The 26,320-nt window shown below is 35.8% G+C and overlaps 1 protein-coding gene across 3 annotated transcripts in view; it reads right to left on the bottom strand.

The window, feature by feature from the left end:
- PIAS1 (protein inhibitor of activated STAT 1) overlaps positions 1 to 26,320 on the bottom strand; it is a 127,970-nt gene that overhangs the window by 82,002 nt on the left and 19,648 nt on the right. For all 3 annotated transcript variants that reach the window (XM_005211290.3, XM_059890308.1, NM_001075396.2), the window contains one exon: positions 8,622 to 9,066. In XM_005211290.3, coding sequence (XP_005211347.1) covers positions 8,622 to 9,066 — 445 coding nt within the window. The remainder of the gene's footprint in view (positions 1 to 8,621; positions 9,067 to 26,320) is intronic.

Here is a 26,320-nt window from a genome sequence, read left to right as displayed (position 1 = left end):
TAGACCCCGAGAAAACTGTAACTGAAAAAGACCTATGTACCCCAGTGTTCACTTTGTACAACAGCTAGGACATGGAAGCAACAGATGACTGGATACAAAAACTGTGGTACATATATACAATGGCTATTACTCATTGTCAGTCCTAATGAGCTGGATGAACCTAGAGCCTATTACACAGAGTGAAGTCAGTCAGAAAGAGTAAGACAAATACTGTATATTAACTCATGTGTATGGAATCTAGAAAGATGGTCCTGATGAACCTACTTGCAGGGCAGCAGGGGAGACACAGAAATAGAGGAGAGACTTGTGGACACAGCAGGGCAAGGAGAGGGTGGGACGAATGGAGAAGGGCATGGAAAGATACACATGACCATATGTAAAATAGACATGCAGTGGGAATTGGCTGTGTAACAAGGGAGCTCAACCCAGTGCTCTGTGACAACCTAGAGGGGTGGGATGCGGTGGGAGATGGGAGGGGGGCTCAGGAAGGAGGGGACATATGCATATCTGTGGCTGATTCATTTTGATGTACGGCAGAAATCAGCACAATATTGTAAAGCAATTATCCTCCAATTAGAAAAATAAGGAAAACAATGTGAAAGAAATGTACAAATATTTCAGCAAATACACACATGGAAAGATGTTCAACATCATCATTAGCGATTAGGGAAATACAAATTAGAATACAATGAGATATCACTACATACATAATTAAACTCTGAAAATAAAAAGCAATAATAACATAAGCTGGCAAGGATGAAGAGAAACTGGATCTCTCATATATTGCCAGTGGAAGCATAAAATGGTATGCACACTCAGGAAAACAGTTTGGTGTTTCTTCAAAAAACTAAACACATACTTAGGACTCAGAAAACTCACTACTGGGTATGTATTAAGGAAAGAAAGAGGAAACTTACGTCCATACAAAAACCTATATATGAAAAAGAAAAAAGGAAAAAAAAAAACTGCACATTAGTGCTTATAATATTATTTGTAGTAGCAAAAATTGAAGAAAACCAAAACACCCTTCAACAGGTAAAAACGTAGAGAAACTGACACATGCATACCATGAACTACTACTTAGCAATAAAAAGGAGTGGAATGCAAATTTCCAACACAAATCATAAATGAAGTCAAAAGATGTCACAATAGAAAAAACAGTTGTGAATTATATCACAAAGTACTAAATTCCTTAATTTTACAGATCAGAGAAAACCAATTTTTTTTTAAGTCCTTGAATTTAATGACTAAACTTTTAATATGTTGACTGCTTGACAATTTTTCTTTGGTTCTGTATTTTCTCATTTCTCAGATTAAGCTTATTCTTTGAAATAAATGTTACTTTCCTTAAGATGTTTTTTTAATAGGACCATTTTTTAAGGTTTTATTGAATTTGTTACAATATTGCCTCTGTCCTTCCTTTTGGTTGTTTGGCTGCAAGGCATTTGGGATCTGAGCTCCCCGACAAGGGATCGAACCTGCGTCCCCTGCATTGAAAGGCAAAGACTTAACCACTAGACCGTCAGGGAAGTCCCATAGATGCCACGGAAGTCCCATAAACCAATTTTTAAATGAGCAAAGTTCACAGAACAGTTCAAAGAGAAAGAAATAGAACCATCTTAAACAAACTAAATCCTCACTCTTAAGAGATGCAAGTAAAAACTTCAATGTTACAGATACTCACCTAATTTGAAGTGTTCAAAAAGTTTAGTAAGAGTATTGCTGAGGCATAGGGGAAAAAATATTCTCTACATAGCCACTAGCATTATGAATTGGCAAAAACCTTTTCTGGAGGGAAATTTGGCAACATCTATCAAAATTTTAAACAGACATTCTACTTCTAGGAATTTATCTTTTAAAAATATTGGATATATTTGGACATGTGCATAGGGATATATATCCCAGAACAATCTGTGTAATACAGCTTTTCTGTGTAATACAGTTTTTAATAGCAGGAAAATAAATATCAACAGAAGAATATTTAATAAAACACAGTCCAATCAACTGCATACTAAGCAGATGCTAAAAAAAGAATGAGGCAAATATGAGGACAAAAACTTTCTGGAAAGACATAAAAGGAACTGAAAGCAACACCTGTGGTTGAAATAAAATTAGGAGAGAGACTTCCTTTTCACTATAAACTCTTTGGTAACTTCTGACTTTTACATTAAATAAAAATGCATTAAAAATGTATTTTGAGTAAAAATTAAATATAATAAATAGACCAAGAGACTAACAGTTTCATTTTGATAAAACAGAAATAGGCTCACAAAGAAAACGAATTTATGGTTGCCAGGGGAGGGGGAGGGGGTTTAAATTAGGAGTCTGGGAATAAAATATACACACTTCTATACATAAAATATATAACCAACAAGGACCCACTGTATAGCATAGAGAACTATACTCAGTATTTTGTAATAAACTATAATTAAAAAGAATATATATTTATGAAGCTGAATCACTTTACTACATACTTGAAACTATTACAAATATTTTAATAAAAAGTTTTAAAAATAAAATTGCAGTTTACATTTCTTAATGGACACTCGTGTATGGTGATACTACTGTATACAACAACAAATGTAACTAAAATGCATAAGAAACAAATTAGTCAAATTTGCCAAAGTTTAAAATAAATAAATATTCTCTACATCTTTTAGAAAAGAAAAGAGAAGAAACCAGTGCTGCCAAATTAGGAAGACAAGTTTCTAGGGAAGAAACCCGCCTACAGAAAGAATTAGTGCTTTTGATTTCCTAAATTTCAAGTACAGAAGAGCACAGCTTGTGTTGAATTGTTAGAAGGCAAATTTTCTAAAAGCAGAGTAAATTATAAACCTTTGAATGCCCTTTTCAGTACTTATCAGAGCCCGCGTCCTTGAATTTGCATCACCTGATCTTCAGGCACTGGCTATTAGGCATGTCAAAGAAGGCAAATTCAATTATAAAAAATGAGAGGAGAAGGAAACTGTGAAACCTAATCCAATGCCAGAGGAGCCCTTGGCAGAAAACACTGGTAACCAATGTTATTAAGATGTAGCAGAAACCCTACCCGCACCGCACAAAACAAGATGGATCATTTTAACTATTTAGGAATGCTGACACCATCTGCTGTCTTGTTTCCTAAGGCAAAAAATCAAGTGTGTGTGTGTGTGTATGTGTGTGTATAATCGGATGAATAAATATATATTAATTCAAATATTTTCTATAAATTATTCACACATCTTCCCAAGTCTAAAATAACTGTAATTTCCTTTATGCAAATGTTCTACTTTAAAAAGGAAACAGACTGACCTAGCTTTCTAAAATACTGAGACTATAAACCCTATACACTAGGCTGTTGAACTTACCTAGGAGTATCAATACACCGTTCCACACTGAAGTAGAACTACTCGTAACAGAACTCAGGAAAATCAAATACACAGTGAGAAAGTATGTGGTGTTTTAGACCTGTGGTGTTTAATGAAAAAGACTGTTTGACAAACATTAAAACCTATATAGAAGCCACCTTCCAAGACTTATAAAAAGAGTGAGGGAGGGATAAATTGGGAGACTGGGATTGACATATACACACTACTATATAGAGAACAGATAGCAAGAACCTACTGTATAGAACAGGGAACTATACTCAATTCTCTGTAATGACCTATATGGAAAACAATCTAAAAACAGAGTGGATATATGTATATGTATAGCTGATTCACTTTGTTGTATAGCAGAAACTAACACAACATTGTAAATCAACTATACATCAATAAAAAATAATTTTAAAAAAGACTTAAAAAAGTGACTTGCTTCATGACAAACTGAAGGATGACACCCATATGATCAATTAAAATGTGTTTCAGATTCTTTGCAAAAAAACATTAGAAAAGACTTTATTTATTGTATTTAAATAAAGTGGAGTGCTAATAAGTGTTTACTGTGGTTACCACATAAAAGGTTCTTTTGAGAGTATACAGATGAATATATCAGAGTTAATCTTGAGGAATAAATAACCAAATTTTATTAAGAGCATGCAAGAAAGTGAAACTGATTTGGATGGGAAACATCAAAGCATCTGAAATAGGCCTCATAGAACAAACTGGATTTTAATACTGAAGGACAAAAATACACAGAAAATTAAGCATTTTACTTTATAACCACTTTCACCTGATCTCCCAATTCTTCCAGTTACTATGGACAATGAAAAGAGTTCTCTTTAATATGTGTTCCAAAATGAAGAAGGACCTTAAAATTACTTACTGTTAAAGAAATAAATGGCACCCCACTCCAGTACTCTTGCCTGGAAAATCCCATGGACGGAGGAGCCTGGTAGGCTGCAGTCCATGGGGTCGCTAACAGTCGGACACGACTGAGCAACTTCACTTTCACTTTTTACTTTCATGCATTGGAGAAGGAAATGGCAACCCACTCCAGTGTTCTTGCCTGGAGAATCCCAGGGACGGGGGAGCCTGGTGGGCTGCCGTCCATGGGGTCGCATGGAGTCGGACACGACTGAAGTGACTTAGCATACCATAGCATAGCAAAGAAATAAAATGATTATAAAAATGGATAAAAATTATCTAATAAAGTAGGGGAATGCCAAAACTATTGTTTTTAGTTAGAAACACGAACCATGCATACAATACAAACATTCAGCTTACACTGGAACCTCTTAAACTCTGTCTAAATTTAGTGCTTACAGATAAAATGGAAGGGGAAAAAATGAAAAATTAAATTTATCCATCACATTCTGGACTCAAATGATCGTGATCAATTAGCTAAGTACAGGTCAAAACTAAATTCTTAAGAGTTTGTAATGATTTTAAATGTATGTTATGTTGAGAAAGAAAGAGAATGCTGCAAGGCATTTAATTTTTCAGAAAATAGTTTTCTAGATTCAAAACAAACGACCTATTAGCAAAAGCCATCCTTTAGAAAACTGAATTCTACAATGAGGTAGTCACTTCAATTAATGAAGTACAGAGAAAGTCTTTTAACAATGTTAAAAATCTTAGATTCTTTTTTTCAATCGTTTCTGTTACTTAGCAGGGCTTTAAAATATTTCATTCTAAACTCTTGCAGATTACTCAGAATCTTTTTTCAATCTTTTCAGAGTCTCTGAGTATTTCCATCCCACAAATATTTACTGGATCAATAAACTCCCACAAATCACTTTCTGGTGAGCTTCCTATGTATAACCAAATTGTTTTATTTTATTTCTATGATAAGAGTGAGAAACTAGAAATCTATTTACATCCCACTAAGCAATTCTATACCACCTAGCATTTTGTGTGTATATCAAAAATAATGGATTTATTCATGAAGACAGGCTTCCCTGGTGGTTCAGATGGTAAAGAATATGCCTGCAATGCAAGAGAGCTGGGTTCAATCCCTGGGTCAGGAAGATCCCCTGGGAGAAGGGAATGGCAACCCATTCCAGTATTCTGGCCTGGACAATCCCATGGACAGACGATCCTAGTAGGCTACAGTCCATTGGGTCACAAAGAGTCGGACACGACTGAGCAACTAACACACACATTCATAAAGTCTGGTGTTCTATTAATAGGAAGTCACTACAAACAATGAGTTAGTGAATACTGAACCATTGCTCCTAGGAGAAACAAAGGGTTAAGTTCCTATAAGCCTCTGATCACAACATTTTCAACAACTGATCAATATCTAACCTTGTTTTCTGTGTGTTTCTATTTAAAGACACATTATTTGATATATATTGATAATTCATTAACACTAAGTTCACTGCCAAAAGCACTGTAATTCATGCCTGAGCAAAAACACTATGTATATTTTCTCCATAATGCACATCACAGCCTTTTTGCATTTCAGAACATTATAGACAAAACTTCAGCACTATGTTTGGGGGCCATTTTAAACAATATTATCACCAACAAAAAGCACCGAAATGCAAAAAATGTGGCATTAAGTAGAGTGCAAAGAGGACATTTGTTTATGAGAGCAGAAAACAAGAAGACAAGAACCACCTAATCAACCACAGGTTGAATGCTCGCATCAGCAAACTCCAGTTTTTTGCAGCTCCGTGCATGTCTCTAAATGGCTATGCAACTGTTGTAAGAAGTGATTTTGAATTTACAAGTAAATTTGAGACAGCACACATTCACTCACCAGAATGTACAAATAATGAGGCTCAACAACACAAAGAAAGTTCAATTAAATAAACCTTATGGGAAATATTTTAGCACTTCAGTCAATTTTGTAAATGCAAGGGTTTACTTATTGGATTTCAAGAATGGGTAAAACTTTATGACACTGTTCTTAAACTGTTACATGAAAACACTCCATTAAAGCATTCTATAACTTTTCAGATGAAGCATAAAGAGAGAAATATTATTTAAAATTCACTGACTACTCTTAAAAAAGTCATTAAGAAGAAAATACCATATAGAAAGATAGCAAAAGCTATCTGTAGCCTTAACATAATTTCTTATGAACTATCTCCTTCTATTATCTTTTTAGGGGAAAACCAGATGTTTACCCGTTATTTTTACACACTAAAAAGTTCATAAGGATAAAGTATCCTGAAGTAATAAGACAAGATATTAAGCTACAAAGGCATAAAAAATTAGTGTAGACAATTATAAGTGAGCATATAACATACATCTTAAGCAAAGTACCTCAAATATCAATAATTTAAATGTTCAATTTTATTTATTTAAAATATTATTCAATATAACCATAATGTATATCCAATGTGCATTTCTACTTTTCATAACAAAATTTAATAGACATGTATGTAAACATCATCTATTCACTCTGGTACCTGAAATTCATATTAGTGAAACTGAAAACAAGATATGCTAATTATTAACCATGTTTTTGGCAGCGAAAAACTAGAAAATATGTCTTTTAATAGAGGACTTATTTAGAACACAGAATTAACAGTCTTTAATAAGAAATGAGCTACTATATATACACATGCTCACACATGTACACATACACATTATATACGCATGTGTATGTATACACATGTGTATGTATATATGTGTGATGTGAAAGTCACTCAGTTGAGTTCGACTCTTTGTGATCCCATGGACTATACAGTCCATGGAATTCTCCAGGCCAGAATACTGGAGTGGGTAGCCTTTCCCTTCTCCAGGGGATCTTCCCAACCCAGGGATCGAACCCAGGTCTCCCACATTGCAGGTGGATTTTTTACCAGCTGAGCCACAAGGGAAGCCCATGTGTATATATGGCCTCCAACAAAAATGGGAAGATGAACAAGGAGAAATGTCTATACTATATTAGTAAGACAAAGGGAGGAAGAAACAAGTCACAGAATACTATGTACAATATGATTCCTTCTTAAACACGAGAAACATAACGTGCTTATGTATGCATACACACTGAAGTGCTAATGAGGAAGGGAATTTGGCACTTTCACTTTTTATAATGAGCGTGTATAAGTTTTAGAAGTTTACAGCAGGTTCTCAACAAGTGTTTCCTTATTAATGGCTATTTTACAAATGTGATAAAATTCATGTTGTTTGAAAATGACTCCTGTAATCAATTTTTTCATGTATTCTGCTAAATAATTTAAAACAAACATTTCCTAGTTCAAGAATTTCTGTAAATGTTCTCAAAATTCAACACTCACCAATCCCCCAAACTGAAATGTTTACTGATTTGTAACAGGGATTGACAAATTTTTTCTGTAAAAGCCAGACAGTAAATATTTTAAGGTTTTGCAGACATGCATGGTCTCGGGTGCATATTCTTCTTCGTCTTTGTTTTTACTTTACAACCCTTTAGGAATATCAAAATAAAAAAAGTTCTTAGCTCAGATCCACCAAAACAGGCTGCAGGCAGGATTTGCCTTTCCAGCCACAGTTTGGCAATCACTGATTTTTAACAACAAACCAGCATCTGGAAGCCTGATATTTTAAATGTATTACACTGAACGTATCAGAGATCCCAACAGGGTCAGTTTTCTTCTACCTTAAATAAAGTAAGGGAGCATACAGCAATTAAAACTTGTAGTTGATTAATACATCGAATTCTATTAATATATTAGACACTGACCAAACAATGGGAAAACATAGTACATGAAATTCCAAGTGTGTATTAGTGTTATATAACCATGATCATGTGTGTACCTGTAAGACACACATATTCACTTGAAAAAGTCAACTGAAATTGAAATACTGCACATCAAAACTCACATCTCCTTCTATAATAATTTAAACCATTTCGTCATTTAAATAATCAAAAATATCAAGTCATTTTAGATGTCATCAACCCTTAAAAATTAAAAACAATTCAGAGACTGACAGTAATTACTGGGTTTTGATTTTGTAAAGGTTACTATAAAATATTAATCAACAATCTAAAATATTATACTTTTAAAAACATTTATATTTTTGGAAAGTTTTTACCATTCACGTTATCAGCACCCATCACTGAAGACCTGAATATATTTTTTTCCTGTCTAAAAGACAGCCTATATATATATTTGATTTTGTCTAAAACTGAGATTCTTATTACCATCTGGATGCTACTACCAAATATAAAATTCATTATGAATGATAATCTGGATTACCTTCAAACTCAAAAGTGAAAATGTATCCTCCAATAGTAACCAAATAACCATTATAGAATAATCTTACCTAGACTGGTGGGTTTTATCAGTTCATCCAGTAAATCATAAAATGGTAATTTTTGAAGTTTTATATCCGGATGGACTGGGTGAAGAGCTGATGTAAGATGTGGGAGTTCCAGTTCATGTTTAGGTCCCAGAAGAGAAACAGGGAGTAACGGTGATGATGCAGGGTGACCATCATAAGTGAGTTGTGGAATGGTAGATGGAGACAAAGTTGCTGGCATAGGACTTGAATGTACGTTGGGGATGGACAAGTCCGCAGGCGTCATGATTTTCTGGGGGAACCTCCGCCTATAGAGTTCTTTAATTTTCATTTGCACAGCAGGACTGCAGCCAGCCTTGAGCAAATGCAGGGCTTTTGTGAGAAGTTCGTGTTTGCGTCCGTGCTTGTTTCTCCCAGCGTAGCCCAACAGTACTTGGAGTTCAGAAACTCTAAGGCTCATAACCATTTGCTTAGAGACAAAACAAAATGGGAAACATTAGTAATCCAATAACATAATTTACAACATTAAATGATACTTTATTATAACATTTTATCCTTATGTTTTGTTTACAAAAGCCAGTTCTGTTACAGTCAATTCTAGTTATTTCAAACTTAAAAATCTAACCATTTAGAGTAAGTAAACAAAGAAATTTAAAATTAATGTTCATAAACCCACTGACTTCTATATAGGGTTATGAAAACAGTAAAATAAAGCAGACGTGAGGTAGAACCACATCTCACCTCATTTTATTGTTAGAGTGAAAACGTCAGGTCTTTACCAAGCACTTACTAAGTCTCCCAGAGAGTACTGAGTGCTATGTGGATGGCAAGATAATGAGCCCTCAAGAACATCTGTTTTCTTGGGGAAAATTATATACATACATGTGAAATACATAAATAGTCCACCTCAAGCACCAGATGAAAGCATGATACAAATATTGTAACATTACAGACAATATTGTATTCTATACTAATTTGGGGATTTACAGGGCTTAAACTATACCTTTTTTGACCCATTATATACCAGATACATATGGTATTTTCATACGGTTTGTCCTTAAATCTTTACACCACCACAAGGTGTTACCCTTCCTGCTTTACATGTGAAGAAACTAGTTAAGAAAGGTTGAGTAACTTACCTAAGGCCACTTGCTACTATAATAAATATCAACCAGGATTCAAACCCAGATACATGTAATTTTACATGTAAAATTACAGATACATGTAATTTTAAATACCATGATCTTTCATTAAACCATTAGGATGAAACTGGAAATATACTATTAACTCTATTGTCAAAGCTAGGCTAAAGCATCCAGAAATTGGGACTTCACAGTCAGTCCAGGGATTAGGATTCTGCTTTTACTGCTGAGGGCCTGGGTTCAATCCCTCATGTGGAAACTAAGATCCCACACGTGCAGCTAAAAAGTCCAGGAATTTAATCCACATGTCAAAATCCATAGCCTGTAGTAAAGAAATCTAACTTTGTTTAACTCTCTGTTCCCAAATTTCTTTCTCCTTTTCCCCCAACTTTTAATACTAAGAGACCACCAACAGGAAATATCAATGTATACCAATTCTCTCATTTTAAAGTTGAGGAAAATGAAACCCAAAAGGAAATATGACCCAAGATCGTAACAGCTATTAACAGCAGAATCCTGACTTTACCACCACTGACAGAAGGTGTCAGGATGAAAGACACATGTAAGCTCACCATCTGCTCTCTATTTTCCCACCTGTTTTGTACACTCATGCACGTGTGCTCAGTCGCATCTGACTCTGCAACCCCATGGGCTGTAGCCCACCAGGCTCCTCTGTCCATGGGATTGTCCAGGTAAGAATACTGGAGTGGGTTGCCATTTCCTCCTCTAGGAGACCTTTCCAACCCAGGGATTGAACCCATGTCTGTGTCTCCTGCATTCTCAGGCGGATTCCTTACCACTGAGCCATCAGGGAGGCCTCATCCCAAATACCAGTAACACGAAAGCTGAACTGGCTTTCCTCATTTATGACCACTCCCTGAAATGACATCCATTTCAAGCCAATCATCTAGAAGTTACCTACATATTACACAACAATTAAGAAAAACAGAAAAACAAGTGTATAAAGAGCTTTATATGCAATACAGGTGGTTAATCAAAAAAACTCTGAGCCCTTCCCCCACCTTCTCCGGCCTGGTCTCCTCCAAGCTCAGCTTTTGTCATCCTTGCCTTTTAGGCCTGGCAGAACTAAATGATTCCCTTTTCACTACTCTCACTGGTCATTTTTCATATCTTTATTTTGGCACTTATTTTGCTGTACTACAATTTTATTTTTATACAAACAATTCCATGATCAGACTGAGGGCCTCTGTGGTACAAGGTCATGTTACCTTCAGCGTCTAACACTAAGGCCCAACAATAATGCCTTGACAGTGAATGATGAACAAAATTAGAAAGTCATACTAAAAGAAAGGGTGGGGATGGATTCTACAGGGATAAGTTATACATACAATTAAAATATAACTCCAAACGAACTCTCAAGTTCTCATGTTCATACAAAGATATAATGTAGACCTTAAAAACAAATTTTACCCCAAATCCTATAAATATATCTTTCTTTAGATTGCTATCAGAGGTTAAATAATTACTATAATGTCAATTTCTCCCTACTATTCAACCTATCCTAAGAGTATAAAATAATTTTAAAGATTTATTACTTATTTTAAAAGGAACAGAGATTTCAACAGAAAAGCACTGTATTAGTAAGTAAGCTTCTGCTCTTAAGAGAATAACATGAATTATGCTTCAAAGATTATAGGTTAAAAATAAATTTGACATTGGTCAAATCTATTTCATTTTGCAGAGAAAACACAATAGAGTTTTCAAAACACAGTGTCCTTCTATTTCAATTCCATTCCATTCTCCCAAGTCAAACACAAACAAAAATCAACATTCATGGGTTACCATAAAATTCTTTTGTCCTAACTCTATGGATGTAAGGATTTAAATGCAGCATTTGTCCTAACTCTTTATGGATATAACGATTTAAATGCAGCACAGATGGATTACTGCTCTATTTCTATGGAAGAGTACATGGACAACTCACATAAAATTAAATCTTCTGATTGATCATCAAAAGAAAAAAGTTAATGACATAGGTATAATTTTTGGTTTTGTTATCACAGGATGCATAATTAATCATAATTACTGTCCTCATTTTACACATGGAAAAACTGAGCCCTAGAAAGGTTAAGAAATTTGTTGAATGTTACACAACTACTTCTACGCCAAACGTACTTTCATACTACGTTATTGTCTTTTAGAGAAAACAAACCACATGCCTTTTAGTTAGGAAAAAAGATCAATTTATTTAATATTCAATCTCAACTTCAAGCTTCAATATTTTAGCCTTAAAATAATTGGTGGTTAAGATAAAAGAAAACTTCTGGATTCAAATTAACCACTGCACCTTATAATCAGATATAGTGAAACATAAGGCTCTATCTATTGCTATTACTGGAGCAGCTTCTGCATAATCTTAAGGTCTGTAATAAGCGTGCAGTATTTAAAAAATCAAGTGAAAGAGGGTGGGAAACACAAATATCTGAAGTTATCTATTACTCAAACCAAAAACTTCAGAGAAGCATGGAACAGTCAATTCACAGTGCAAAGTGCTGACAAGAGAGGTAAACTAAACACATCTGAAATGTTGAAATGCAGTGTATTTTAATCTTCCATGTGTTTAAAATCTCCATTTGTTAACACTATAACAAAATGAACATTTATAACTAAAGATAACATCAACCACTGCTACTACTAGAAATCACTGCCTTCTCGGATAGCACTGTGCTGACTCTACATGCCCAAATGATAGTTTTCAGAATCCTGAGGAATTTAGAATGTCTGAGAAATGTATATATTCTGTATAGAAAGCATTCTGTAAAGGAGATCTTTCTAAAATGAATCTTTTTAATCAGATAGAAATGCATACAGTTTTAAAAGTCAAAATTTTAGAAGGAAAACATGTCCCTTGCCCTGCCCCCATTTTTCATATCCTTAAGGCAACCATTTTCAAGTCTTTTTAGCTGTTTCTTCTGGCATTTCCCCTCCATTTCTACTATATAGTAGGTCTTTTAGAGTTATTTAAAATAACTAATATTTTAAATTTAAAAATTGTTTCCTATTAAAAGATAACGATTTAGATCTGTTATATCTCCTCTACCTCCATCTTTCTTTTTAAAAATATTTATTTGGCTCTTCTCGGTCTTAGTTGCGGCATGCAAGATCTTTTTTGCCTTTTTTTTTTTAACTTGCCGCATGCAAGATCTTTAGTTGCAGAATACAAACTCTTAGTTGTGGCATGTGGGATCTAGCTCCCTGACCAGGGATGGAATTCCGGCCCCCTGCACTGGGAGCGCAGAGTCTTAACCTCTGGACCACCAGGGAAGTCCCCACCTCCACCTCTCCATCATCATTTTTGGTTGAACCAATTGCTGGTGTTTACATTATTACTATGGCTGTAAATAATATTCACAGATGAGCCAAAAGTACATGATTACTGTTTATTTTTTGTATGACCTTCAGTTCAGTTCAGTCGCTCAGTCGTGTCCGACTCTTTGTGACCCCATGAATCGCAGCACGCCAGGCCTCCCTGTCCATCACCAACTCCCGGAGTTCACTCAGACTCACGTCCATCGAGTCAGTGATGCCATCCAGCCATCTCATCCTCTATCCCCTTCTCCTCCTGCCCCCAATCGTTCCCAGCATCAGAGTTTTTTCCAATGAGTCAACTCTTCTCATGAGGTGGCCAAGTACTGGAGTTTCAGCTTTAGCATCATTCCTTCTAAAGAAATCCCAGGGCTGATCTCCTTCAGAATGGACTGGTTGGATCTCCTTGCAGTCCAAGGGACTCTCAAGAGTCTTCTCCAACACCACAGTTCAAAAGCATCAATTCTTCGGCGCTCAGCCTTCTTCACAGTCCAACTCTCACATCCATACATGACCACAGGAAAAACCATAGCCTTGACTAGACAGACCTTTGTTGGCAAAGTAATGTCTGTTTTTGAATATGCTCTGACCTTACTTCTAGTTAATAACTGTACCATTTTTGTATTTGCTTAGTTTTCTATGAAGTAATAGTTAATTCATCTGCAAACTGCTAAAGTGCAACTTTCCTCTCAACATATTCAACTGTATCAGGTAAATCTCTGTTTTAATTTCCTTCTTCAAAATGTACTTCCTAAAACCCTCCATTAGGTTCCAACTGGAACTGCTTGCTCTCTTGGTGTGGCAAAAAACTGTGCTGATGGAATTTCCCTCTAACTTATCCTGGGAATTCCCTTGTCACTCGTGTTGGACCTCGTTTCCTTGTTCTCACTTCTTCCTTTCTGGATTTTCTCTTTTTAGTTGGGGTAGTTCCTCCAGTAGCTTCCTGCAAAGAGGGCATAGGAAGCACACTTTTTAAAAATTCCTTGTATTGTCTAAAAATATCTTCATTTACTCATACTTAAGAAGTGAGCTCGGCTCAGTACCGAATTCCAGACAAGAACGTGTGTTCTGTCAGAATTTTGTAAGGCTTTCCTCATCATCTTCTGTTAAGAAGCCTGAAATCTTTCTGATGGGCAATCTTTCACAGTCATCTATATATCCCTCACAGAAGTTTCTCATGGTTTTGTTTTTAATTGTATGAACTGACCATGGCTAAATTTTTACATTTAGCGATGTATGTGTGTCCTTCAATCCTGGGAAGATTTCTTACAGTAACCTTCCTTTGACTTCGTTCTCTTTCATGTCATTATTTAGATTATGACCTTCCTAAACTGTCTAATTCTCTTTTGCTCTTTTTCTTTTTCCTCTTGCATTTACATCTCTTGTCTTTAGCTGTATTTTCTGGGAGATTTCCTAAACTTTATCTTCTAACTCTTCTTTTAAAATTTTAATTTCTATGAGTTCTTTTCTGTTTGCTGCACATTTCTTTTCCTTCTACATCTTGTTCTTATTTTACATGAATTTATTATCGTCCTTTCTCTTGAGGATATAAATAAATTGGGTGTTTGACATTGTGGTTTTCTTCAGCTGCCTGCATTGTCTCTATAATTTGAGTTCTTTCTTACTGTTTTCTCTGGTCTCTGCCTCTCAGGCTTGATGTTCTCCTTGAGCAGGAGGAAATCTCTAGCTGTACATTTATATATATCTAATAATAAGTGCGTGCTCAGTCACTTTAGTCGTGTCCCACTCTGTGCGACCCTATGGAGTGTAGCCCACCAGGCTCCTCTGTAAATGGGATTCTCCAAGAAAAGAATATTGGAGTGAGTTGCCATGCCCTCCTCCAGGGGATCTTCCCAACCCAGGGATCAAACTCGCAGCGTCTCCTGCAGCGTCTCCAGCGTCTTCTGCATCGCAGGCAGATTCTTTACCACTGAGCCACCCAGGAAGCCTCGTTATCTAAGATGACAAAGATGATGAGATGAACTGTGTGAGTGACCAGACCAGGGTACTTCACTCCAGGATGATCAGGCAGGAAACTTGGCTATCATGAGGATTCCTTTTATCTGATCAATTTTGGCAGAAAGGAATCCCTCAACCTCCTGGTTTGGCGATATAAGGTTGGCTTCCAGTGTTCTCCGAACACAGTAAGGGAATGGGGAGGGAGGAAGAAGAGGTCCTTACCATCCAGTAAGAACACATTTCAACTTAATCTCTTCTCAAATATTTAAGATTTTACACACACAGACACACATATACATAGATTGTGTGCCTGTATAAGAACACTAGTTCAACCACAGAGGAAGGACCATACACTGAGAAAGATAAATAATCAAGCAATAGTAACAAGTATTGTAGACTGAGTGTTTTTGAGATTAAATATAAAGTGCCAATGTTACTTTCTCATTAGCTATGACCCTATGTTATTAAAGGTCATAACTAACTTCTGAATAAGAATTAGGTACTTCCTTTTGAACCCCCTAATTACCCTTGTTCACACATTCCCACTGCAGTATTTTAAAGGATGTCATGAAGCAGACCCTGTATTACGAATCTTTATCTGGTATCAATTTGTAACTAATCATAAAGCAAAATGAATTCTAAAGGTAGACAAAAGAGGCATTTAACAATGTCCTAGTATTTCATTTATACTTTTGCTTTCTATCAACAACAAAAAAATTATCGAAAATACGGTGCATACATTAAAGATGGTACAGTACACCAAAAATATTTTATTCATTCTTTTCTTTTCTTGCCATGATCTTTGTTCTTTTAATGTTGGGTTTTAAGCCAGCTTTTTCATCTTCCTCTTTTTTTTTTTTTTAAATTTTATTTTATTTTATTCATTATTTTCAAAGTTGGATTCTTCTTTCAGTGGAACTGACTTTGGGATCATTTCTAATCCTTTCCATTTGAAATAGTTAATAAACAGTTGTTAGATTAGCAATTTGTCAGCAATGTCCAGTTCAACTGGAAAACCTAGTTAGACAGTTTCTACTGAAGGAGCAAGTTAGGTTGGTTACATACTTCTCCATAATCTTGTTCCACCCAATTTCTCATCTTTTATTGATTTCTCAATATAAGATGACCGAAAAATGACCTGCAGCGCCTACTCCTCTAGCTGACTATCTTTCCTCTTCTGCTATCTTCCATCACATGGCTTGCATTTAGCTCCGATATAATGACAAAACATGAAGATTGCATTCTCCTTCAAGCAAAGTACAAATCTTACATTCTGTTGAAAGGGCATACCATGGCTTTGATTTTTGATAATTTAAACATCATTCCCATTTATGTACTACCACAAAACCGATAGATATGTCCTTTAAAAGCTCCTTCTGGATGATAACTTGAATACTAAAAATAACAAACTCAAACCAAAACAGTTTAAAATTTGGATAAAGTATTACTTTCATAATAAAAAAGTTTAGCTTAATTTAAAAATCAAGAGTTTAAAATTCTAATACATTGCTAAACTTCTTATGTACAGGTAGGAAAAACAAAACTTTAGGTAAAAAGTTGCTCTGTACATAGCTGTGTAACAAACACTTTCTGGATTCATGAATGAGCCCTAAATGAGTTGTAGAAAGAGGGAATACTGGAACAAACAATGAACACAAAGAGATAAGCTATTCTTCAGAGACAGGGGCATATAATCATATTAATTCAGTTCTCAAAAGTAACAACACGTCCTATGTGCTAAGTACAAGTATAACATAATATGGTACTAGTATATGTAGAATTTGGATTCTAGTACTGACTTGGCCACTAATTTACTGAATCACAATTTTCCAGGGTCTATATTCTCATTTTAAAAAATGAGAGATTGACTAGAGCTTCTCAAAGGTTACTCAAATCCTCAAAATTCTATAATACTATAACTCTATTAAGGCTTCCCTCATAGCTCGGTTGGTAAAGAAGCCGCCTGCAATACAGGAGACCCCAGTTTGATTCCTGGGTAGGGAAGATCCTCTGGAGAAGGGACAGGCTACCCACTCCAGTGTTCTTGAGCTTCCCTTGTGGCTTAGCTGGTAAAGAATCTACCTGCAATGCGGGAGACCTGGCTTCAATCCTTGGACTGGGAAGATCCCCTGGAGAAGGGAAAGGCTACCTACCCACTCCAGTATTCTGGCCTAGAGAATTCCATTGCACTCTATCTGAAAGTTAAGCGGAAAAAGTAGAAGAGATAAATGTTAACAAAACAGGACTTCCCTGGCAGTCCAGTGGTTAAAATCCAAGCTTCCAATTGCAAGGGGCACGGGTTTGATCCCTGGTCAGGAAACTATGGTCCCACATGCTGCACAGTGCAGCCAGAAATTTTAAAAACTAAATTAATTTTAAAAATATTAACGAAACAATAAGTGAGGGAAAAAACGCATTCTGTAACTAAGCAAAATCTTTCAATCATTGCCTTCAATTTGGGTCCCAGAAAAGTGATTAGTAAAAAACCTTTGAGGGAAAGTATCAAGAGAAAGAATTATGTGAGGGTCACAGGTACAACCTATTCGATCAAACGCAGAGCTACAAATAGTGGAGTTCAGACTTGAAAGTCAGGTGACAAAGCCCACACGATGCTGTGGAGTGCTGACAATTACAGACACGAGTAAGTAACTGAAATGATTTTTTGTGTGTGGCCGTAACGCATGGCACAGGACCTCCCCCAACCAGGGACTGAACCTGCAACCCCTACAGTGGAAGCCCAGAGTCTTAACCACTCACTGGACCAACAGCAAGGTCCATGAAATGATGTTTTTAAAAACTGTAGGATCACAGGATCATAACATAAAATAGAACTTTATTTTTATTGACATATAGTTGACTTACTATGCTGTTAGTTTAAAATAGAACTTTAGAAATCCTCTTGTTCAACTCATCTAATGTATGAAGTTCTACTTGTAACCTCCTTAATTGATGGTCTCCCAGCCTCTGCTGAAACACTTAAGATTGTGAACTATGAGTTTACAATCTTAAAGCAGCACACATTATTGAAAAGTTCTGTGAATTGATGCTCAATGGTTTTAAATTTTCATTCTGTTAGTAGAGACCCTTCCCAGCCTGGTCCCTTATTTCATGAGCATTCTGCTATCCATCATACTCAGAGTGAGTAATATAATCCAGATAAAAGTCTGACTATTCTTAGTATTATCTATCTTATTATGAACACAGCTATTTCTACCAGTGCAACCTAATAAGGCATTTTAGGCTGACTGGATTATTTTCTTTAGGCAAATGGAAGGATGTTTTATGTTACGCTTTTTTTTCAGCAGGGGCAAGGAGTCACATCCACATCATATTGTCACTCATATTAAGATTGAGGTTAACTAAAACCTTTATTCAGTAGTTTTCACATGAAATGCTACTAGGTTAAACCCCCTCATTTTCTAATTTTTTTTATTTAAAAATAGAACTTTATATATAGTACTGTTAAACTTCCTTTTTTTCATGTTTATCATTCCAGCCTTTCAAAATGCTGTTTACGAATTGCACCCTGCAGTCTCAACTGTAGCGCTTATCATACAGGGTTCCTTGATTTTCTAGTCTACGTCCTCCCTAGACTTTGACATTTTCAAGGACACTTTGCTCCACATGACCTATGCTAAGTATGGTGGATGATCCAGTAAATGCACTGGAAATGATAGTGATGATGAATTAATTCCTCTTGATTCTGTCATCTAATATATTCTTCCCAGTTTTGTGTCACCGACAAAATCTGAGAGTTTTGCTTCTTAAATAGTCATACAGATCACGCTTAAAACTTGAGATGTAACAGGGTCAAGGCTATAGAGGCCAATGGCACATGATAAGAAATTCCCCTTCAGATAACAAAGTTAAAGATTACAAATATGACTGTTCAACTACTTAGGAGACAGATGATTATGTTCCCCAGGATTCTCCAATTTTAAGGTAATTATTCAATAAACATTGTCCAGGGTGCACAAGAAAAACAATTCAGGTTATTATATACCAGTCTTGACTTATAGCTCTCAGAGAAAAACAAGCTTAGAAAAAAGATATCCATCTTTTGGGGAGGGGGATGTCACACATCTTGTGGGATCTTAATTAGTCCCCCAAGCAGGGACTGGACTCAGGCCCTTGCAATGAAAGCCCCGAGTCCTATCCACTGGATCACCAGAGAATTCTCATAAATGTTGTTTTTAATTTTATTTTTAAAATTTCTATCCCATTATGGTTTATTATAGGATATCAGTTATAGTCCCCTATGCTACACAGTAGGATCTTCTTGTCTCTTTTATAAACAGTAGTTTGTATCTGCTAATCCACAACTCCTAATTTATCCCCCTCACTCCCTTTCCCCATTGGTAACCATAAGTTACATCTGTGAGGTGATTCTGTTTTGTAAATTTATTTGTGTCATATTTTAGATTCCACATATAAGTAATATCAAATAGCATGTCTTTCCCCACCTGACTTAGTTCACATAGTGTGATAATATCTAGGTCCATCCATGTTGTTACAAATGGGCATTATTTCATTTTTATGGTTGGACAGTATTTCATTGTGTATATATACCACATCTTTATCCATTCATTTCTTGACGGACATTTAGGCTGCTTCCACGTCTTGACTATTGTAAACAGTGCTGCGATGAACACTGGGGTACACGTGTCTCTTTCAATTCTGGTTTCCTTGGTGTGTATGTCCAGCAGTGGGATTGCTGGGTCATAAGGCAGTTCTATTTCCAGTTTTTAAAGGAATCTCCACACTGTTCTCCATAGTGGCTGTACTAGTTTGCATTCCCACCAACAGTGTAAGAGGGTTCCCTTTTCTCACTGAGGTGCATTATACAAATGTCCTTAAAAATCCTGGGAATGACTGCTCACAAACTACTAAGAAATACTGGGGAAAAAAATAGGTTACACGGAAAACCCAAGTCCTACAGTGACAGCTTGTCTAAGTATTCTTTTAAATCCTATCAGAAACCTATTAATGATAATACCCCTTTATTTTCTACATAAATAGAATACTTTCACCTGATATTCTACAAGTTATAGCTAAGAGAAACAACAGAAACATCCTTTACTGCAAGGTAATACTGCTAATAAAGCAAAATTGCTAAAGTATTACAAACCTTACACAGATCATTATCTTCAGAACAGATCAGTATGATATTTACATGCAAAGCTTCTATAATAGTGAAAGCAAGTTTAAGAAAATGCTCACATTTTCTTTGGAGAAATTCCATTAAGGTGAGACCACGAAAACATACTACACACTCTTCCTGAAATTTAGGGAGGGAGGAAGATCAGCTACTCACAAGCCTCTGATGTAAAAAAAAAAAAACCTAACAGCATCCATATTTACATATCCAGAACATTAAACAAATTTAAAAAGTGGGGGGAGGGGGGCAAACCAATGCCAATTTTACTGTCAGGGAAGAAGTAATTTTTTTAAGCACAAAATTAGGAAAAAAGTTTAATTCATATGTCCAAAGGTCAAAAAAACTAGCCAACAAAAGAAAGAAATGTACTATAATTATGCTAAAAGAATAATTTACCTTTTGTTATTATTAGAAAATAAAATATATACATATATTATGAGCTTATCATAATCAAACAAACAAAAAAACTCAATACCATTAAACACATAACTAATCAAATTCCAGAACATTTCTCCATGTAGTCAAAGCCATAATATTCTTTACAGTGCAAGTTCAATTCTTTCCTTCCTAAATCTACAAGGGTGTAATCTTCCATTCAAAGATCAAAAACAGATTCTTTGACAGAGAAGAAACAATACCTATAGCTGCATCCTACGTCTAAAATGATTAAAAAAAAGAAAAAGAAATTAGCTAGGCATATTGCCTAGCTTGGAAGAAACAACACTGAAAAGGCCTTTTAAAAATCTGTTCGATAAATCAGTATTCAACCCTCAAAGTTCCCCTAAAACAGCAATGTTTTTCAGGGAAATGTAACCGAAGTTTTATATATAATATATATATATAAATACATATATAATAATTGTTAATATTACAACGTGTTGATTCCAGCCCTTCCTTTCCCTACTTCCCCCACAAGTCTGTTCTCTATGTCTGTGAGTTTGTTTGTTTTCTATTAAGTTGGTGCAAAAATAATTATGGTTTCAAACCCTGAATTTTAAATCATTATAATTAACCTCAAACATATCTTTATTAATGAAAAATAGGAACCATTACAATCAATACATTTTTGCCAATAAGAAATAAATTTGTTTCCTGTAGCATAAAAATCTGTGCTTCGGGATTCAAGGAACACTTGGAAAGTATTTTCTGCATCCTGCTGGTTGTGAAAGCATTTTCCCTGCAAAAAAGTTGTCAAGATGCTTGAAGAAGTGTTAGGCAGTTGGTGAGAGGTTGGGTGAACATGGCAGATGAGGCAAAACTTCAACTTGTGAATCACTGGCTGTGCAAAGCGCAGTCAGGTGCTGTCACAGAGAAGAACCGGGCCCTCCCTGTTGACCGGTGCTGGCGGCAGGCCGTGCAGTTTTCAGTGCATCTCATCAGTCTGCTGAGCATTCTTCTCATATGTCATGGTTGCACTGGGATTCAGAAAGCTGTAGTGGATCAGACCAGCAGCGAAACACCAGTGACCATGATCTTTTTGGGGGGCAAATTTGGCTTTGGGAAGTCCTTTGGAGCTTCCTCTGAGTCCAACCACTGAGTTGGTTGGTGCTGGTTGTTGTATAAAATTCACTTTTTGTCACATGTCACAATCCAATCAAGAAATGGTTCACTGTTGTTGCACAGTATAAGAGAAGATGACACTCCAAAATGACAATTTTTGATTTGTGGTCAGCTAATGAGGCATTCACGTACCGAGCCTTTACACCTTTCCATTTTGCTTCAAATGCCAAGTGACCACACAATAGTCAATGCTGAGTTCTTGGGCAACTTCTCCCATTAGTTGTAAGAGCTTTGAGGATCCTCTCAGTTGGTCACTGTCACCTTCTGATGGCCAGTCATGGTGCTCCTCATTTTCAAGGCTCTAGTCTCCTTTGTAAAACTTCTTGAGCCACCACTGCACTGTAAGTTCATTCGCAGTTTCTGGGCCAAATGCATTCTTGATCTTGCAGGTTTTCTCTGCTGCTTTATGACCCATTTTGAACTCAAACAAGAAAATCGCTAGAGTTTGCTTTTTGTCTAACATCATTTCCATAGTCTAAAATACAAATAAAATAAACAGCAAGTAATAATTCATTAACAAAATACATAAAGCAAGAAATGCACATTAAAATGATGTATAACCACAATTAAGAACATATTCCAGTATCAAATGGCAAAGTTCAACAATGCAAAACTGGAATTACTTTTGCACCAACCTAATAGGTTCATTTGTGTCACATTTTAGATTCCACATATAAGTGAGAATCATACAGTATTTGTCTTTCTCTGATTGACTTAGTAGAATAATCTCTAGATCCCTTCATTTGGCTACAAATGGCATTACTTCATTCTTTTTTATGGCTGAGTAGTATTCCATTGTTTGCATGAACCACATCTTCTTTATCCATTCATCTGTCGATGGACATTTAGGGTGCTTCCATGTCTTGGCTATTGTGAAGAGTGCAGCTATGAACATAGGGGTGCATGTATCTTTCTGAATTAGTTTTGTCCAGATACATGCACAGGTGTGGAATTGTTGGATCATATGGTAATTCTACTTTCAGTTTTCTGAGGAACCTTCATACTGCACCAACTTACATTCCCACCAACAGTGTAGAAGGGTTCCCTTTTCTCCACATCCTCTCCAGCATTTGTTATTTGTAGACCTTTTAATGATGGCTATTCTGACCAGTGTGAGGTGGTATACCTCATGGTAGTTTTGATTTGCATCTCTCTAATAACTGGCAGGGCTGCCCTTGTGGCTCAGTGGTAAAGAATCTACCTGCCAAGCAGGAGACACAGGTTGGATCCTTGGGTCAGGAAGATACCCTGGAGAAGAAAATGGCAACTCACTTCAGTATTCGTGCCTAAGAAATCCCATGAACAGAGTAGCCTGGCAAGCTACAGTCCACTGGGGTCACAAAAGAGTTGGAGACGACTTAACAACTAAACAACAATTAGCAATGACAAGCATCTTTTCCTATGCCTCTTGGCCATCTGTATGTCTTCTTTGGAGAAATGTCTGTTTAGGTCTTATGCCCATTTTTTGACTGGGTTGTTAAGAGTTGTCTGTATATTTCGGAAATTAAGCCCTTGCTGGTCATATCACTTGCAAATATTTTCTCCCATTCCAACAGGCTGTCCTTTTGTTTTGTTTGTGGCTTCCTTTGCTGTGCAAGGCTTTATGTTTGATTAGGTCCCATTTGTATATTTTTGTTTTCATTTCTATTGCCTTGAGACTGACCAAAGAAAATATTGGTATGATTTATGTCAAAGAATGCTCTGCCTATCATCTCTTCTAGGAGTTTTATAGTGTTTTATCTTACACTCAAGTATTTAAGCCATTTTGAGTTTATTTTTCTGTGTGGTGTGAGGGTGTGTTCTAACTTCACTAATTTAAATGCAGCTGTCCAACTTTCCCAGTACCACTTGCTGAAAAGACTGCCTTTCCCCCCCATCTTACAGTCTTGCCTCCTTTGTTGAAGATTAATTGAACGTAAGTGTGTGAGTTTACTTCTGGGCTCTCTATCTTGTTCCACTGGTCCATATGTCTGTTTTTGTACCAGTAGCACACTATTTTGATTACTGTAGCACTGTCTGAAGTCTGGAAGGGTTATGCCTCCTGTTTATTCTTTTTCCTCAGGATTGCTTCCACAATTCTGGTTCTTTTACAGTTCCCTATTTAGGCTTATTTGTTCCAGTTCTGTGAAAAATGTCATGGGTAACTGAAAGAGATTGTGTTAAATCTGCATGTTGCTTTGGGCAGTATAGGCATTTTAACAATATTAATTCTTCTAGTCCAAAAGCATGGGATATCATTCCATTTCTTTGAATCATCTTCAATTTCCTTTATTAATGTTCTATAGGTCTCATCATAAAATTTTGTCTTTCACCTCCTTGGTCAGGTTTATTCCAGCGGGGGGAGTGTGGGGTGTGGGTGTGGGTGGGTGTGTGTGTGTGTGGGTGGGTGTGATTTTAAAAGGTTTTTTTTTTTTTTTAAAAAAACAACCCAATCAAAACATAGGAAGATCAACAGATGACCACGAGGCAAATGTAAAGACATTCAACATCACTATTAGAGAAATGCAAATCAAAGCTACCATGAGGTACCACCTCACATGAGTCAGAATGGCTGAATGGACATCATCAAAAAGTCTACAAATAACAAATACTAGAGAGGCCGTGGAGAAAAGGAAACTCTCCTCACTGTTGGTGGGAATGTAAGTTGGTGCAGCCATCATGGAAAACAGTATGGAGGTTCCTCAGAAACTAAAAACAGAATTACCATATGATCCAACAATCACAGTCCTGGGCATATATCCAGAGAAAAACATGGTTCAAAGGGATACAAATGCCAAAGTTCACTGCAATGCTGTTTGCAATACCCAAGTCATGGAAGCAAACTAGATACCCACTGACAGATGAATGGATAAAGAAGATGGACATTTATACAATGGAATATCACCTAGTCGTTAAAAAGAATAAAATGCCACTTGCAGCAACATGGATTGACCTACAGATTATAATACAAAATTAAGTCAAACAGAGAAAGACATATCATATGATATCACTTAAATACAGAATCTTTTTTAAAAAAAGATACAAATGAATTTATTTACAAAATAGAAACAGACTCACAGACTTAGAGAACAAACTTACAGTTACCTGGGGAGAAACAGATTGGCAGTTGGGGACTGGTAAGTACACAATGCTATATTTAAAACAAATAAGCAACAAGGACCTACTGTACAGCACAGGGAACTGTGCTCAACCCTCTGTAGGAACTTACAGGAAAAGAATTTAAAAAATAACACATACATGTGTATGCATGTGTATGTGAAACACTTTGCTGTACATCTGAAATTAATACAACATTGTTCATGAACTATACTCTGAAATAAAATAACAAAATTTTAATAAAATTGTAAAGGTTTTTTTTTCAAATAGTCTCTTTCTGATATTTCATTGTTAATGAAATGCAACTGACTTCTGTATGTGCATCTTGTATCCTGCTACCTTGCTGAATTCATTTATCAGTTCTAGTGTTTCTATGTGGAGTCTTTTGGGTTTTCTATATATAGTATGTCATCTACATATAATGACAATTTTATGAGGTTATTTCTTTTAAACTTCAAATTTTACTCACTGTAATAAAGCTAGCTACCCAGACATGAAAAATCAAAAATCCTAAATAAAACTTAAAACTAGAAACAATCTGATTGGGTTTCACATTAAAAAGATCCAATTTAAATGACAGGATACTTCAAGTCACCATTTTCTAAACCAGGTTCAAAGGGTTAATAGATATTCAAAGTAATATGGTATTGTGGCAAAACCAATCAAGGAAATTCAAGATTCTGTAATTCCCCACCATGCCCTACCTTCTCAAATAATATTTACATATTAAAGGTCCTAAGAAGTCCTGCAGAAAGAAGTATGTTAACTCTGTATCCAATATTTTGCAAAGTTACCTGGCCACTAAACTCTTCATTATTATTATTATTCAATCACTGTCATCTCATTTCCTAGCACTTCACAAAAAAAGAATTTTAGAAAAACCAACAAGATCTTCAAATTTTCCACTATACACCTGTTGTTATAGCAACATTATTAAAAGCAGCCCCTTCCACTCTTAAAAGTGTCCCACTTTGGATGATAAATTATATGGTCACCCTAGAATTAACTCTAAAACTAAACAGATATTTTAAAGCCAAATGCCAAATTAACAGGGCCATGTTACTACATGCAGTTAAAATGTTATACAGATGATGATTAATCTTGATCTCTTTTTCTCAAATTTCTGAAAAAATTCTCCACTAGCAATCATATATGTTCAAAATACTCTGGACTACTGAATTCTCGCTAAATGAACTCACAAACCAGATGTAGACAGTGAAAGATATCTGTAATTGCATAATTTTTAAAAAGTGTCTATTATATATAACTGTAAGGAAAGGAAAACTCTTGAAGACATTACAGCACGTCCACACAAGACATTTTATGTTTTAAAAGGTATTTTTTTAAATTATTTCAGTTCTCAATTGTGAGAGGTCCTCAGAATTCTTGACTTTATTTTCACTCACTCCAATCTTCCTAGATGACCTCAATCATCTCATAACACTTTGAGGTTAACAATCCCCAAATCTTCATTTCTAGCC

Source organism: Bos taurus, chromosome 10 (genome assembly GCF_002263795.3).
Source record: "Bos taurus isolate L1 Dominette 01449 registration number 42190680 breed Hereford chromosome 10, ARS-UCD2.0, whole genome shotgun sequence".
In the NCBI taxonomy this organism is placed as follows: Eukaryota; Metazoa; Chordata; class Mammalia; order Artiodactyla; family Bovidae; genus Bos; species Bos taurus.
Note: the sequence above shows the minus strand (reverse complement) of the source record. Positions and strands in the feature narration are given on the sequence as shown.